This window comes from Oryzias latipes, chromosome 7 (assembly GCF_002234675.1).
Source record: "Oryzias latipes chromosome 7, ASM223467v1".
Classification (NCBI taxonomy): Eukaryota; Metazoa; Chordata; class Actinopteri; order Beloniformes; family Adrianichthyidae; genus Oryzias; species Oryzias latipes.
The window spans coordinates 18,097,890-18,116,365 of NC_019865.2; the positions used below are offsets into that span (position 1 = coordinate 18,097,890).

General features: G+C 37.2%; 1 protein-coding gene across 1 annotated transcript; it reads left to right on the forward strand.

The window, feature by feature from the left end:
* Positions 1–83: 83 nt before the first annotated feature.
* LOC101174348 (cadherin-like protein 26) lies at positions 84–13,540 on the forward strand. The gene is made up of 19 exons (XM_023956727.1): positions 84–193; positions 297–449; positions 541–688; positions 829–998; positions 1,072–1,200; positions 1,289–1,474; positions 1,584–1,855; positions 1,941–2,086; positions 2,170–2,394; positions 2,474–2,692; positions 3,568–3,683; positions 3,795–3,848; positions 4,563–4,676; positions 4,786–4,836; positions 5,286–5,354; positions 6,980–7,042; positions 12,559–12,621; positions 12,770–12,847; positions 12,964–13,540. The coding sequence occupies exons 2-19, from the start codon at positions 297–299 to the stop codon at positions 13,000–13,002; spliced, it is 2,295 nt and encodes a 764-aa protein (XP_023812495.1). The 5' UTR covers positions 84–193; the 3' UTR covers positions 13,003–13,540.
* Positions 13,541–18,476: the final 4,936 nt, after the last annotated feature.

Genomic DNA, 18,476 nt, shown 5'->3' on the forward strand with positions numbered 1-18,476 from the left:
CGGGACTCTCGTAAAAAACGGGTAAAGTGGTAAAAAGTTTGAAAGGCAACCCCGAATGGAAAAAGTTTATAAACATTAATCTCCAATTTTCCCTTTCCAGGATCTCTTGGTGCGGACTAAAAGAGTATGGGTTCTGTCTACATTTGAACTTTACGAAGAACTGAATGTGACTTACCCTTACTTTCTTGCAAGGGTAAAACAAAGTCATCTAAAAAAATTTGCTTTATTAAATAAATATCAAGTTACTGATTAGTTATGTAAAAACCTTAATCAGACTTTGCGTATGTTTCTCTTAGATGTACAATAACAAGGTAGAAGGGAAAGAATTCAGGTTTGAGATAAGCGGAGAAGCAGTGGATCTGGGATATTTGACCATTAATGAAACATCTGGAGACGTTTATGTCAACAAACGTATTGACAGAGAGATAATAAATGTCCCCTTTTTCCATGTGAGTAAATATGATATAAGATATTTATTTGGATATGAAATCATTCAATGTAGCTCCAGAAAATTGATTACCCCTTTGTTTTTACCCAAAGGTCGTCTTTGATGTGTACGACACAGAGACCGCCCAAAAAATTGACAAGGAACTAGCGTTTAATGTGGTAATAAAGGACATCAATGACAATCCCCCAAAGTTTACCGAAATTCCTGAGGCTGTTACTGTGGATGAAAACCAAGAGGAAGGTGGGTTTACTTAAAAATATAGGACATTGTTGAAACCAAGTAGGCTACCAGCTTTATACCCAGCTGGGATATTTCTTTAAACCCATTGATAATTGTTTTTTCCTGAAATAATTTTGTTTTGCTTCTGTTTATTCTGTTAGGCTTACTGGAGGTGCAAGTGATTGCTCAAGACATGGATGAAAGAAATACAATAAATTCCAGATTTAACATCAGTGTGATTGCACAGCATCCACCAGAGCCTAAGATTCAGACCAAATGGATTGATGAAAGAATTGTGCATCTTAACTTTACTGGATGTTTTAACTATGAAGTAAAGCCAGTTTTTTATGTGTTTTTCTTTATACTTTGCTTCAGTTTCTTTAAAACTATTTTCTTTGTTCCAGAAAGAAAACAAGTACAGTGTTACTCTTCAAGCAAAGGATCATGGAGACCCTCCATTGTCCTCCACTGCTGAGATTACGATAAATATTGTTGACAGAAACACAAATATGCCAGTGTTCAAGGAGAGAGAGGTAAGAGGAGCTTATATTTAATAGTCATTGCTTTACTCTCTAAAGTCACTTTTAATGAAAAAAAATGTTTCAATTTTGCTTGTTTTAGTACCAAACTAAAGCCTCAGAAATGGAGACCCATGATGACCTTCTGAGATTGGCAGTAGAGGACAAAGACACTCCCAACACTGATGGATGGCGTGCAAAGTACTTCTTCATCAGCGGGAATGAGGAAGACATCTTTAAGCTTGAAACAGACCCAATAACAAATGAGGGTATTTTGAGCATCATTAAGGTAACTCCATTTGCTCTCAATAAATCTGAATGTTTTTAAAATGATTTACACAAATGATAAACACAAAAGGTTCATTTTTGATTATTCTTGATTTGTGTGTCTTTTGCAGGAAAAGAATTATGAAAAAAACAGTTGGGTCGACTTGCAGGTTGGGGTAGAAAACATTGAACCCTTTTCTAAGTGTGAAAACGGGAAATTGATTAAACAGGGAAGCAAACTTTATCCTCCAGACTCAGTCAGTGTCAAAGTTCTAATGGTTGATAGCAATGACCCACCAGAGTTTCAGAAAACTAAAGTAGATTTGTTTGAGAAAGAAGAGTCTGAACCAGGAAAGGTTCTCTTCACCCCAGAGGTTCATGATCCAGACTCTACTTCCTTCAGGTAAAGTGTCTGCATTCTGTCCAGAAACTGAACATCTTGCTTGTCTGCATAAAGTTTGAACACTAATTTATCCAACTGTTTCCAGGTTTGTACTTGTAGAAGATCCAGCTAACTGGGTTTCTGTTGATGAAAAAACTGGAGAAATTAGAGCAACTAAGAAGATGGACAGAGAATCACCCTTCGTGGATGCTGACAATGTTTACAAAGTCGTCATTGCTGCCATAGATGATGGTACTGAAACAAACTTGAAACAAAATCTAAAATCCTTTGTTTATCTGATTCTGTTTTTTTTTCTTGTTGTCATGGCTTTGAAGGTGATCCTCCAGCCTCAAGTTCTTGCACCATCAGTATCCACCTGAGGGACACCAATGACCACAAGCCACAGCTGGTCAACAACAGCATCATCATGTGTGGAAATATGAGCAATAAAATGATGCTTTCTGTGATTGACTTGGATGCTGATCCATATAGTGGACCATTTCATTTCTCACTTGATAATGATGACAATAAAAAGCAATGGAAACTAGATCCATATTATGGTATGTACACATCTGTTAATCCATATGACTAAACACGTGCATAAAACAGCAACATATCTGTCTTTGCATGTTTCACCAGGTCAGCAAGGTGGCCTTATCAACCTGAAACCACTTTCCTATGGAAACTATTCTATATCACTGGTGATTGAAGACCAGCAGAACAATATTGGACGTGAGACACTGGAAGTGGTTGTGTGTGACTGTGAGAATAATACATGTCATGTAAAAAAGGCACTTTCATTTCACCTTGGAGTACCTGCCATATACTCAATGATTGCTGGACTACTTTTGTTTTTAAGTGAGTACATATATCACCAAATATTTTAACTGTATCTGAGGATAAATCGTGAGAACTTATTAACATTTTACAATAAGACAGTAACATTTAGGCAAAAAATATCAATAATTAACTGCATAGAAAAAAAAAATAAAACAACATAAATGTTTTAGTTAAAGTGCACTAGGAAATAAAGAAATGTATCTGTTAGCAGAGCAATGACTAAACTGAGTAATTTTTACTTTATTTTGCCTTTTTTAAGCAACCTTTACACTTTCTACAAAGCTTATTTTTAAATAAAAAAACTATTGAAAAATAATCATTTATCATTGCTTTTTGTGAATATTTCCCGCTTTAACTAGTTTCCCAAATTTTTGAAAGCTCTATTGGTACTCTATTGTCTTAATAAACTTAGTGAAATCTAATATATGTTAAAGTGAAAATTTGTTAAAAATTATTTTAAGTTATCAACTGTCGTGGATTAACAAAGGCACTTGTATGTTGTCTTGTACACAATGTATTTGATGATGATCATCTGTTATTGAAGGAAAAAAAAGAACAGTTTTAATGTTAACATTTTTATTGTCATCATTATGGAAACTTCAACTTTGACTGGACCTTCATGTAATTAAATCTTTTTAAACTTTATCTGGTTGGTAATCAACTATAAGATCATCTTTGATTTATGTGTAATGTGTCACATGTTTTGTGAGAGATACTTTTACATAAAGGAATATTTCATCTATTGTGTATAAAGATCAGAGTATCATGATCTCAGAAGCATGTGAAGGACCACAAACAGATCAAACGTCTTCAAATGAAAAGATGAAATTCACTATATTTGAAGTACGTTTTTTAAAAGCATAAATGTATGTTTTGTTATGATTTGTTTACAGTCTTACTTATCGGGTTCTCATGCAGTTGCAAAAAACATCAGTTTGAACAAACGGAAGATAAAGGATACCAGACACTTGTGAAATACAATAGAGAAGGACACCTCCTTAAACCTATAGTGAGTTGGTTGTGATGTTTCTTGTTTTTTTGTTTGTTTATTAAATTAGCTAAAGTTTGATGTTCAAAACATGATTTCAATGAAAAAACATTTTTTTTCTTTTTATGTTAGGCTCCGACTGAATTAACTGGACCTAATGCCATCAACCAGACCAACAATACAGTGGTAATCCTCACAACTTAATCCTGTTTGGACAGACAGTGTTTCACTGCAGCCATTTGTTCTTTTAAAGACAGTATGTTCATGTTTGCTGCTTAAACAGGCTCTAAAGAAAAGAGAATAATCTCTTTTCATACAATTTAGCACAAAGTACATTGCAAAACTAAAAGAAGACCCTCCATGTTTGTCTCCTATATGATATAATTACCTGAAGTTAACCAATGATTAATGAAGGAGAAGGAAAATATGTAAAATGGTCAGGGGTGCCCAAACTTTTTCATACATCATACTGCCTACTACTACATTTCCCACAATTAGATAATCTTATAAAGGTGTATTTTATTTTTAAAAAGAAGTCATGTAACCTACCCGACAACATTTTGAAAAAAAATCTCTTTTTGTTTAAGTTGAATTTATGCCCAAAAAAATGCAGCCTATTAACATTTTTAATTTATTAACAATAAAATAAGTACAAATCAGTTATGTATTTCTTTCTAAAAGGGAAACTAAGACTTTGTAGTTCCTAAGTTATAGTCAGTAAAAAGTCGAGTTGAAGGTTGCAGACTCCTGCTTTGGGTGTTTGCAGCAATCTTTAAATGTAGAATGAAGATCTGAAGAAGTGCAAGCTGCCTATCATCTTACAATTTGTATCCATCCTTGGTTAATTAATCCAGGGCTTATTGTGAGATGTACAGTATTTTTTTGTTTGTTTTTTCTTAGAAGTCTGCAACGTCTTCAGGACGTTCCCTCAACAAGAAAACGTACAGCTCAGGAGCGTACAGCATGGGGACTTCAGACTCGTTGAAGGAATCTATGGTTAAAAACAAAACTGAAGTATGATGCATCAAGTCTAAAATATTCATGTTAATGTTTAAGAGTACTCAAATCAGATACCTTTTAGTCATTTATTAAGCTTTCAAGCTTTTACTGTAACCTTTCACAGATGAGCATAAACAAACCAAACCTCGGTGGAAGTCATGTGAGTCGTTCCATGGTGAGGACATTTTTTTAACAGTTTTTGTACCACATTTAGGCAATGTGAATTTTGACCCTAATCCCTACTATAAAACTATCTAGTGTGGGATTATTAAATGCTCTGGATTATAAAAACAATTCAGACACCGCTCACACCTTTTTTTTTTAAACAGCAATTATGACATCAGTGATTTCACAAAATGAAAACCTAATCAACACGATCATGTTACGACAACCTTTTAGGAATCCACTGTGTTCTGATAAAGAAATGATTTTATTATTATGTTTATTATTATGTTTATTAGAAAAATACATATAAATACATTTTAAAACTCGCCAACAAACGCCGACCTTTTTTTTAAAACTAGTCCTCAACCACTAAAATGAACTCCAACAAGGTGTGTAGCGCTTTTCAAAAGAATAAAACATGTTTTGTCAGACTCAGACATCTGTTTTCTTTGTCTGCAGAACCAATCAGAGCAGGATCCTTTTTCAAGAGTACAGTCAAATATTCCTCTTCCTGATCAAATTAAAAAGGTAAGAGTTCCTCCTCTCTCCTCTTAAACAACTGATCTCAGCTAAATCAGAATCAGAAGTACTTTAAGTACTGTTTGTGTTATCCAAAGGAGAAACAGCAGGGGGTATTGGAAGAATGCCAAGTTTGGTTGACACATTCCTACCATAGTGTAGTATATGAGGAGAGATGCAGGTGGTCGCATGTGGAGTTGCACGGTACACCTGGAGCCAGTTTGTCACAATCTCTGTCCAAGGTAGGGACTGCTGAATTACAATCTGAATACAGGACCTGAGACCACGGTGAACTCTTTCAACCGCCCCATTGGCAGCTGGGTAGTAGACAGATGTTCTGCTGTGTGTTATGTCTCACAGAAGAAGAAAAGAGGCAAAAACGTGAGAGGTAAACTGTGCACCATTATCGGTGACTATGTTTTTGGGGTTACCATGTCGACTGAAAACACTAGTCAAGAACCAAATGACATCATTAGCGGGAGCAGTAGGTGAAAAAGCAAGTTCATGCCACTTAGAATAGTAATCGGTCAGCGCGATGGCAAACCTGCAGGTGGGGTCAGCAGTCTTAAAAGGTCCAACAATGTCAACTCCCAGCTTCTTCCATGGTCCATCAGGAAGTGGAACAGGCTGCAGGGGAGCAGAATGTGTATGGGCTGTTTTGTCATTAGTCTGACAAATGACACATGAGGCTATAGCAGCCCGCACTTGGGAGTCCATCTTTGGCCACCAATAAAGGTCCCTCAAGTGCTCTAGTGTGCACGATTCCTTGATGACTCTCATGGGCAAGTGTGATTGGGATTTACGGGAGGCAAAAGCCACTGTCTTCTCAGTGCCATCAGGGTGCACTTGAGCTAGCACAGCATCCAGTCCACAGTCGCTGGCATCGGTGGGCACCACAGTGTGTAGGGCTGGATCAAAAGGTGCCAGAGCAGCACTAGTAACCAGGAGGTGTTTAACTTTCTCGAAACTGGTTTGTGCAGCCAAGGTCCAGGTAAATGTGTTCTTTTCCTTGGCACAGATACGCATAGGGGCCACAACGGTTGCAAAATTGGGCAGAAATTTGGAGTACCAGTAAACCAAACCCAGGAAGGATCTCAGTGAAGCAGCATCAGATGGAGGAGGAGCTTACAGCCTCAATGTAGTCCTGATCAGGAAAAGTGCAATGATGGTTTTCTGAAATTGCAGTTTTGCTCATTGAGCACCAGTCCAGCTTCCTTGAGCCCCTGAAGGACAGCGTCATGGTTCTGATCATGTTCAGTATTGGTTTTGCCAAAAACAATGAGATCATCCAAGTAATTTTGGACATCAAGAAGATCTTTGAGGATTTCTCTCATCATTTTCTGGAAAGCTGAGGGGCAGATGCGAATCCTTATGGAACCCTGCAAAATCTGAAGAGACCATCATGAGTAATGAGTGCTGTGAGGTCTCTGCTGTCTTCGTGCAGAGGCAGCTGATAGTATGCATTAGCCTGGTCAATTGTGGAAAACATTTTTGCACCCTGTAGGTGGTTAAAATCAATACTGAAGTATGATGCATCAAGTCTAAAATATTTATGTTGTGGTTTAAGAGTACTCAAATCAGATACCTTATAGTCATTTATTAAGCTTTAAAGCTTTTACTATAACCTTTCACAGATGACGAGCGGAAACACCCATCCTAGACCAAACCTCGGTGGAAGTCATGCGAGTCGTTCCATGGTGAGGACTTTTTTTTAACAGTTTTTGTACCACACTTAGGCTATGTGAATTCTCACCCTAATCCTTACTAAAAATTATCTAGTGCCGGATTATTAAGTGCTCTGGATTATAAAAACAATTCAGACACTGCTCACTACTTCTTTTTTTTTTCTTTCTTTTTTAAACAGCGAATACGACATCACTGATTTCACTAAGTGAAAACCTAATCAATATGATCATGTTACAACAACTTTTTAGGAATCCACTGTGTTCTGATAAAGAAATGATAGTTTATCAGAAAAATACATATAAATAAATTGTAAAACTCGCCAAGATTATTCAAATGCAATGCTTTATGGTCTATATTCACCAATCTAGTGACCATCGATGCACACTGGTTTTTCGCAGGGACTCTTGGGAAATTTCAAGGGCACTCGATTTTGGAATTGTAGATTTGGACAGCACTACAAAATGGCGAACACTATACATTGCACTATGTAGTGAATAATGAGAGAATTCGGACACAAACTTTCATAATTTCTTTTCTATGTGCAACAAAATATTAAGCTTAGGCCTTCCAGTGTTTTTGCACCATCTTCTTTTCTCAGTCTGTTCATTTTTTTTTAATATTTTAACATGAGTTTACAAAATAGGGTGGTAGTCAAACTATTCACATTTGCTTTTAGTTTACAACTAAAAATCTTGTATTTACTAATAAAATAGAAATGTATAGTCTTTAAAAATACAATGGCTCCTAGTACAGCTAAAAAAGTAAACGCTAACTGACTTTTTTTTTTAACTAGTCCTCAACCACTAAAATGAACTTCAACAAGGTGTGTAGTGCTTTTAAATAGAATGATTTTTTTTTTATTAGATTAGATTAGATTAGATTAGATTAGATTAGATTAGATTAGATTAGATTAGATTAGATTAGATTAGATTAGATTAGATTAGATTAGATTAGATTAGATCAGGGGTGGGCAATTATTTTAAATCGCGGGCCACATTGGGTTCTAAAATTCGATAGAAGGGCCGGACCACAAGCAGACAGATGCGTGAAATGAGAATGATATACCTTGGATGAAAACATTTGGATTGAAAAAACATTTCTATAACAGAATTTTCTAGAGTTTTTAGTTTAAAACTTTTTTTTCCATTTTAGATTATTTTTTTCTTGTGAAGCCCTTTTGTACCTTCAAGGAGTTGTAAAGTGATCTGAATAAAGTTTTATTCATTCATGATCTTTTTAATAAAATAAATAACATTATTTATTAAATAAAGCAATGACCAAATAACACTCTCTATGATTTTCAAAGACAAAAATTTAGGAAAAATATACTGATATATTTAAAAAAAAAAAACACAAAAAAACAATAAATAATCTATCCTTTTCCGTCATAATCCTAATAAAGACTTTAAGGGCTGCAGCTCCTCACGTCTAACAGTTTGCGCAGCTGCACCGTGTCCTGCACGTCTGTTTCTCATCCAGTAAAAATGAAAAAAGCTCTTTTCTGTCTTCTGCTGCAGCCACGCATATATCTGTGTTACCTTTTCACCAGCACAGAGTTCCCTCGTTTATTGCAGTAGTTACGTTCTAAAAATAACCGTGATCGGTGAAATCCACGGAGATTGATTATGTTTATGGTATGGGTACCGGATCGACTCGGGCTGCCAGATCGTCTCGGGGTCCTTCGACCAATGATGACGTCACACTATTTGATTGGCTGTGTTGGCACGGTGACGTATACGATAGCGATTGGTCAATTTATTGGTCCAGACAAATCACGCTCTTACAGTTACGGTGAACGATGATACTATAATTTTCCGTTGCATATATTGCGGATGTTGTTCTGTTCCAGTTGCTGCTCCAGCTTCTACTGTAGCAGTCCTTGCACCTTCTGATCTTGTATTTCAGGTCCCTCTGCATTATGCGGAGCTTCTCCTTGTCCCCAGAGAGAAAAGTCCTCTTCTTTTTATTTATGAGGGTCTTCAGCTCAGGAGCGACCCTGGGCTTATTTTTGGAAAAACACTGCACTGTTTTTGTTGGTACTGTGTTTTCCACGCAAAAATTAACTTAGAAACTGTCAATGTCCTTCCTGTGTGGACTGCAGTGAATGTCCCAGTCTGTGGCGTTAAAACAGTCCTTTAGTTGCTCTGTTACCTCCTCAGTCCAGATCCTCACCAAGCCTGTGGTTTCTGCTGTTTCACCACTGCAGTGTAAGCAGAGGAGAGATGAACCAGGATGTGATCAGAGTGTCCTAAAGGGGGGAGGGGGGCAGAAGTATATGCATTTGTGACATTAGCAAAGGTCCAGGGTTTGTTTGACACTTAACATACTGGGTGAAGTTGGACAGGGTGGCGGAGAGGGGGGTGCGTGCATAGTTAAAGTCCCCAGAAATCAGGATCAGAGCCTGCGGGTGTTGTGTCTGCAGCTGGGACACAGTGTTGTGCACGCGCTCACAAGCGACAGCAGTGTCGGCCGATGGAGGGACCATCAGCACATGGGAGAACTCCCGTGGAAGGTAGTACGGCCGAACGCGGACTGCCACCAGTTCAATGTCCTTGCTGCAGTGCTGTTCTTTAACAGTGATGTGGTTCGGCTTACACCATCTATCATTCACGAACACCACCAGTTCACCGCCTTTCTTTTTTCTGCTCTGCACCGCGCTCCGGTTCGCCCGCACCAGCATAAATCCGTTAACTGAGACCACTGAGTTTGTTGTCTCCTGGTTGAGCCACATCTCTGTGAAACACAGCAGGCTGCTCTCACAGTACACACGCTGCAGACGAATGAGCGCCGTTAGCTCATCCAGCTTGTTAGAGAGAGAGCGGACGTTTCTCATAGTAACAGATGGTAAAAATGGCTTGTACCTCCATCTTCTCCCCCGGCGTTAAACGCCAGCTCTGCAGCCTCGTCGTTTTCTCCGTATTTCAGCGGGAATATCTGGCTTTCCGGCGGGAGGAAACACGGAACGGCCAAGAGCTAACAGCTGATCTCGAGTGTAAACAATGGGACAGCATTCTGAAGTATCCCCCCAGGCCGGCTCAAAAAGTTGAGAGAAAATAATAAAAAAAAAAGCAAAAGTAATGAAGTTTCTGTTTTTTGTCGCAGAACTCCATGTTGATTTTTTTAAAAGAAAAAAGACACAATTAAGATGGAAGGGAATATTAAAAAGCAAAGAAAGAAACACAACAGGACAAAGCTGCAGAGATTTGCTGCCACATATGCGGCGCCATCTTTAAAATAAAAAATAAAAAAAGGCCGAACCGTTTCTCGTTACCAATAACTACACCTGATGGCATCAAGCAGACCAGCATTACGTGAGTACTCCTCACAACTTAATCCTTTTTTTGCAGAAACTGTTTCACCGCAGACGTTTGTTGTTTTAAAGAGGGTGTGTGATGTTTTTTGTTTGAACAGGCTCTTAAAGAGAGGCCTTACATTAAGAAACTATTTTGTCCTTCAAAATAAGGGTCAAAAAGTTTAACACGGAAGGAAAAAGGCGAACAATCCAACTATTTATATGTTCCATTGAACATGTAGCAATGTGCCGTAACTATGCTGCTTAAGATCCTATTGAGAAAAAACTTTAAAGCAGAAAAGCTGAACGCTTCCTTTTAGATCAGGGGTGTCAAACTCATTTTGGTTCAGGGGCCACATTCAACCCATCTGATCCCAAATGGGCCGGACCAGTAACATAAAAGTAAAAATCAGCTTTGATTGTTTTGTTTTTTAAATGCTTCAACCAACATGGTAGCCTAATCATTTATTATTACACATTCATTCACAGAGGATAATGGATTTCAAATAAAATGCATTTCACTTTAAAATAATTGGTTTATTCAATTTTATACAGACTGAATATTTTACATCTGACACGGAAGCAATCCCAATAATAAACTCAAGAGGGGCTACTGAAAAAAAGAAACACCTGCCTAAAATGTAAATGTGCAAATCAATGAAAAATTTAAGTAAATGAAACTTGCAAACCTCTTTGAACATAACAATTTGGAGTTACCTCCTTTTTATCCTGATACGTCACCCAGCCGTCAATATCAGGATTCAGATCCTGTGCAGAAACACATTTACACATTTATGAAATATCCAAGAATCTTTTCCTGGTTTGCTGCCTGAATTTTGTGGCAACACCTGCCTTCTTCCTGACCTTTAATGGGGCGCCACTATTGACCAGACTGACATCACATGACCAGTTCACGCCAACATAGTCTGGTGCAGGAACAAGAGAGCTGGCTATGTCATCAGCTGTTGTTATGTCCATCAATTCAAGAAACTCCACTGTGATGGTCTCTTTAACACCTCTAATCAATATGCACAGCTGCATATACAGTACAGACCAAAAGTTTGGACACACCTTCCCATTCATTTGAATGAGAAGGTGTGTCCAAACTTTTGGTCTGTACTGTATCAGTGATGTTGGTGCTTTCATCAACAGCGACAATGATTTATGAAAATAAAATAAATGACTGGATTCCTTCATTTGGCGCCCAAGTCTCCTCAGAGATGTTGTATCTGCAATTGTAATCCTTGACAGACCTATGCTAGCAAAGGTCGACTGCTTTTTGGGAACAAGACTTATGCAGCCTTCAGCATTTTTCCATAAGTTCACCATCCGAAAATGGTTTGAATGTTTGCTCCAACTTGTTAGCAATAAGGTAGCTAGGTGTCACTGCTACATCAGCTGTAAATGCAGACAGTTATTTATCAGTCCTGCTAATAGTTTGTAAATCTTCTCTTTTATTAACTCCAAATGGTGAAACTCTTCTTTATGGTGAGTCTCATAGTGGTGTTGAATGTTATATTCGTTGAGCACTACGACCTGTTGATGACATACCAAGCATGCAGGTTTTGAATTCAGCTCCGTGAACAAACAAAACTCTGTCCATCTTTACTGGAAAGCTCAGCACTTCACTTCAACCCATTTTTTTCTTTTTGACAACAGTTTGGTCATTATTGTGTCACTACAGATCATTCTTATAGCAATGCAACAGTGGTGGGGCTCGCAGGAAACCAAACTGCATCTTACCCAGACGAAGAGCTGTTAGGTTTTGCTTTTGGCAAATGCAGAGAAATACATTTTCACCTGTTTTGCTTTTCCTTTGCACCCCCTAGTGGTGGAATTGCGCATTTCGGCTATTTCTTTAAAAAAATCATAACTTGCCACAGGAATGGACTAGAAACGTGCTTGTTTTTTTAAACATTCTTATAATTTTTACTCTTCATGACTGGGCGGGATTGAACCACCTGGGCAGTATGTTTGACACACCTGTTTTAGATGTATTGACTACATTTGGCTCTAGGTGTTTGCTGCAATCTTTTCAAGCAGAATAAAAATCTAAAGAAGTATAAGTTGCCTGTCACATTAATGAATTCATGTATATATGTATACATTTTAAAGTCACTGTTATTCCAAAATTTGTTTGATAGAAATTGTATCTTGTATCTAACTAGTTCAATTTGTGTGTATCCTTCACTAAAAACCCCAGGCCTAATCGTCAGATTTATTTCTTTGTTTTAGAGGTCTGAGATGCCTTCGGAATTCTACCACAATAATGATACGTACCGCTCAGAACACAACATGGTGAGTTCAGTGTCTTTGATGAAGGAATCTAATAACTAGTTCTTATCGTTTGCCAGCAACAGGATGAGTTCCTAGAGGATGAATAGTGCTCTTTAATAGGAAAAATATATTTTTGTTACAATCTTAATTCTGTTTTCTTTGTCTGCAGAACAAATCAATAGACCATTATTCAAGTGTACATTCAGATCTTCAGTCCGATTATAATCTTTCAGCACAAGTTAAAAGGGTGAGCTTCTCATTTCACATCTTAAACAACTAATCTGATCTGTAGAATCCACTGAGGGCCTTACTTTACCAAGAGAAAGTCATTGTTGACTCATTTCTTTTCTTATTCTACAACAGGAAATCGCTGCAATTCTTGAACCTGATAAAGTTGATTAACCCTTCAGCTATAACTTTTGAAGAGGGCGGCAGTTAGTTCAGGTCACTGGACAAGCTTTCACTCAGCAACTTGGAGGATGATTTGCTGTTTCTGAATGATCCAGGACCAAAGTTCAATACCGTGGCAGACATTTGTCGAGGACCCTTCAAGCCCAAAAACACAGTCAGTAACTGAAACAGTCTTGATGGATCACATTCATTACATTTTCAAACACTGGTACACAACATCTACTGTTGAATGCAACAGATTTTGAAACATGGCAACACCCAAAATCAAGTTGTCAGAAGTACGAGCTCTGTCTCCCCCTCTGATCACCGGAGGGAACTGTCTCCAGAGTTTTAACTACACTACAACTCCCAGCAACCCCCAGCACACAGTTCCTGGATGCCACACACCTGACTCTCATTCTTTCATCAACCACAGTATTCTTAAGCTTTCCACGGAGTGAAGCTCAGTGCAAAGTGTTGTCTGTGCCACTCTGCATCCCTTACTGAGTGTTATAGTTTGCCCGTTTGCCTGCCCCCTGCCCCCTGCCCCCTGCCCCCTGCCCCCTGCCCCCTGCCCCCTGCCCCCTGCCCCCTGCCCCCTTCTCTGACTCTTGCCTGGATCCTGATTACCCTTTCTTTCCTCTGATGATCTTACCAACACCTGCCTGCCTGGCCCTGATTTAGCTTTGTGGATATTTAGCCGTGCTAATAAACCTGCTGCACTTTGATCCAGCCGTCTGCCCGTTATTGTGACACAAGTGGGGTATAATGCTTTTACTTGTTTAACAAATTGGAGGGCTTAATTGAGTTCTGCCTTCCAGTAGTCATTTCTATGCCTTTGATGAGAATACTCAAAGGTCAACAAAGCCCCAAATCAAATATTTCATTTGGACATAGCTAAGACTCATTTTGAAACTTGTATTGTTTTAAACGCACAATTTTGGCCCACCTGTTAGTCTAAATCAATAAAGCGGCAATTCAAATATCTACAAGTTTTACCAAAAAGCAAATCAGCACTAAGTGATAAAAAAAAAGGTTTATTTTAATTAGAAACTAAATTTAATACACCAAAGTCTCAAGTTTTACTTAATCAAAAAAGTTGAAAAGCTTTTAAGGGATAAATAAGACCCTACCATCCCTTCCCAAATTTGAACCAAACAAAAATTATCAGAGATTGCAGTTCATTAGAAGACGATATGAGGGTGCTGTCAGTACTACACAATGCCACCAGGGACTCAAATCCTAAAGTGCCAGACCTGTCCACCTAAGGTTAGCTAGAGAGAATCAGATGATCCATATTTTGGGAGGATTTCATATGATCAGATGAGACTAAAATAGAACTTTTTGATAAAAACTCAACTATGTGTTTGGAGGAGAAAGTATGCTGAGCTGCATCCAAAGAACACCATACATAGTGTAAAGTATGGGGGTAACATTATGTTTGGGAGCTTTTTATCTGCAAAAGGGACCAGAATCGGTATGGAAAGAATGAATGGGGCCATATATTGTGAGATTTTAAGTGAAAACCTCCTTTCATCAGTGTGAGCATTGAGAAGGAAACGTGTGGATTTTCCAGCATTACAATATTCCTAAACACACCACCTGGGCAACAAAGGAGTAGCTTTGTAAAAAGCATCTCAAGGACCTGGAGTGGCCTAGTCGGTCTCCAGGTCAGTCACAGAAAATCTTTGAATGCAGTGTAAAGGCCATGTTGCCCATCAACAGCCCCAAAACATCACAGATCTTGAGTAGATCTGCATGAAGGAATGGGCCAAAATGCCAGAAACAGTGTTTGAAAACCTTAAAGACTTTAATAAAAAATTTAATATCTGTCATTGCCAACAAAGAGGATTATAAAAAAGTATTGACATGAACTTTCAAAAAAGAAAAACGGACAATGAGATTTTCTGGATTTAGTTCATTTTTTTGTCCTATAGTTAAGGTACACCTATGATGACAATTTCAAGCTTCTCTCATCTTTTTACGTGGGGGAACTTGCATAATTGATGACTTACTAAATAATTCTTTTTTTGTCAAACCAATGAGCCTAGAAAGAATTGTGTCTGTTTGAGTGTTTGATTTTTATGAACACTGCTTTTCAGTTAATTTAGAGAAAGATGGGAGACATGTAATTTTTTTTCCAACAGCATAATGACCCTAGTAAAAACAAGTCATTCCTCAATGTGCACAATAAAAAAAAATATTTCAACAATAAAGTATGTTGTTTTAAATAACGAGTTGCATAGCTTTTCCTTTGTATGTTTTGATTACGTTTTTACTGTTGTTTCACATTATTTATTGAAATGCAATCTTTTTCTATGACCCCCCGGCCCTTTAATAAAGTGTATATTTTAATTTGGAAAATATTGGAGTTTTTCTGTCTGGCTGGGAGTTTTGCACAATTCCATACATAAATGTACATGCATTGTATCTCTGTACCTTTTAACTAAATCAATGTTTCATAGCCTGTGCATCTACAACTCTCTAAAACAAATAAAAATAAAACTTAATGACACTAGACCCATGCAGACTTTAAAACGTTGAGGTATTACTGATCTTTTTTATTGATGTCCATGAGAAGCTAAAAGCAAATAAAGCTTGTTGCTTTTTAAATAATATCTAGAATTACGAACTAAAAGTAAGGCTAAAGACAACTGGTTTTGTTTGTGTGAGAACAAGTAGGCATGCATGTACACATTTAAGTGTGTGTGCATGTGATGTGATTAGTGTCGTTATGACGTTTTATGAAATATTGTTTCCAACCAAGAAAACACACGATTTTACTACAAAATTTCAAATTTGAATATAACTGTATTCATATAGCACTTTTCCTGGTAAAAAGCATCTGAAATTTCTATATATAATAAAATAAATACTGGTAAAATACACATACAGTGCCTTGCAAACTATTCGGCCCCCTTGAACTTTTCAACCTTTTGCCACATTTTAGGTTTCAAACATAAATATATAAAACTGTATTTTTCTCTGAAGAATCAACAACAAGTGGGACACAATAATGAAGTGGAACAATATTTATTGGATACTTAAAACTATTTGACAAATAAAAAACTGAAATATTGGGCGCGAAAAATTATTCATCCCTTTACTTTCAGTGCAGCAAACTCTCTCCAGATGTTCAGTGAGGATCTCTGAATGATCCAACGTTGACCTAAATGACTAATGATGATAAATAGAATCCACCTGTATGTAATCAAGTCTCTGTATAAATACTGCTCAGTGATAGTTTCAGAGGTCTGTTTAAAGCGCAGAGAGCATCATGAAGAACAAGGAAAACACCAGGAAGGTCTGAGATACTGTTGTGGAGAAGTTTAAAACCAGTTTCAGTTTGGATACAAAAATATTTCCCAAGCTTTAAACATTCCAAGAAGCACTGTGCAAGGTATACTATTGAAATGGAAGGAGTTTCAGACCACTGCAAATCTACAAAGACACGGCTGTCTGTCTAAACTTTCAGCTCAAACAATGAGGAGACTGATCAGAGATGAAGCCAAGAGGCCCATGGTCACTCTGGATGGAGTGACCATCTGGACTACAGAGATCTACAGCTACAGCAAAAAGGGCAGACCAGTTGGACATAAAGATGGACTGAGTCTTCTCAATTATGGTACTTAATAAATATGGTAGAAACAAAATACAAAACAGTCTTAGAGCAGTTGTGTAGACCTGCCTGTCTGCTGTCCTGTTGTGTCTTTGTGGAGAGAACAATATATGTGTATTTAGTGATAAGCTTTTTAGATTTCTGAAAAGGAACGGCATCGTTCCAAAACGGAGAGCAAACAGCTTGACTGTATTAATTTGGAGAATGAACATATATCCATCAGAAAATTGATATCATTAACTGAAACAATAACGTACCGGTATTTGTTTTGATTTGACATGACTTTACTTGTTACACAGAATGACTTAACTGGTTAAAGTTTTCCAAGGTGGGATGGCTTTAAAGGCCTGTAGCAATTTTACTGATTATAATTACTTGTAGTGGAAAGGGCGAGTCAAACAAAACCCCACCTCTGGCGAGTGTCGCAAACCGGCAAACTGCCAACTTGACAAAATGGCAAACCAGAAAAAAATTATATGTATTTTTTTAATTCATTAATTGTATAAACTAAAAGAATTGTACAAAAAAAAGTCTCCAGCATTTTTCAAGTATGAAACATTTTTCTTTAAGCCATGAAGCTTTCATTTAGTTTCCAAGCATGTTTTTCTTGACTTTAGGACACTAGTGTTTGTTCTCATCTTGTTTTTTATTTTATTTTTTTGTTTTTTTTCATTTGAATCACGTCTTTGAATAGATATATTTTAGCCAAGCTGGTCTGATGTGGGAACAGTCATATGTATGGTCCGATTATACTTTTTTAGCTGTCAGGTAAATATCTGAGAAGTGACAGCATTAAAGACTTCCATTTTGCTTGATCTTGATTAAACCTGGATTCGGGTAAGACGTGCTCTCCTTTATGACTGCTGACTGATTGATGGGATTACAGTAAATCCTTTTTGATATTACGCTGTTGAGAAATCGCATAGTAATAAATCGTGCTAGGTGCAATTAAAGTAAAACACGGTTGGAACCTGTTTGACAAAACCTTGTCTTCAGATACACACGAGTATGTTGGCAAAACGAATGTAGCATTTAGAGACAAAATTACAAAAAGATAAAACTTTGAAAGAGATACTAAATTGGAGTTTTGGTATCTTTTTAATTTAGTTTTTTGTTTTTGTGCTTTTAGATTATTTAAGTTGCTGTGTGCTTCATGTTTGGGTAAACTAGAACTCTAGCTTAGTTTCCTGCTTCCTCCTAGCAGTTACTGTTATGTAATCCCAACAGTTATACTTTCGCTCCTGGTCAGATCTTCTTGTATTGAATATAATTGAAAATAATTGTATTGAATCAAGAAATGAAAATCCTGTCTATTTCTTCATGAAAGACAAGTTTAAACTTGTGTGTGTGCAGTGTTGCAGTCTGCAAGGGAAAAACATTTATGCACCATAAACAATGAGACAGAGAGGAAATTACTGCAGTAGTTGACAGAGTTGAACTGCCGTTAAAAAACACTCAATAGTCAAAAGCCAAATGGCACATTAAACAAATAATATGCATGGTAACTACCAACTTCTACAAATATTCTGAGCTGTAATAAATCAGAAGAGCATAATAATGTAAATGCTACAAATACCTTTAAAAGTAAAGAATATTTAAATTTACAGTGATCTTCCTTTTACCCACAAAGGAAAGCTTTTATGTAGGATTTTTATGCAATTAATCACTTTATATAGCAAAAAGCAGAAGGCATTTAAAAAAATGTATAGAAATATTTAAAGTTGACAAAATGTAATAAATAATTAACTACTAATTCTGAGAAAAGTCAAGCAGAAATGCATGGCTTAATGATAGCTACCTATTGCATTTAAAGTACAATAGATTTATTAATGCTTTAGCACAAAAGTTGCAAACTATGTTGTTGATT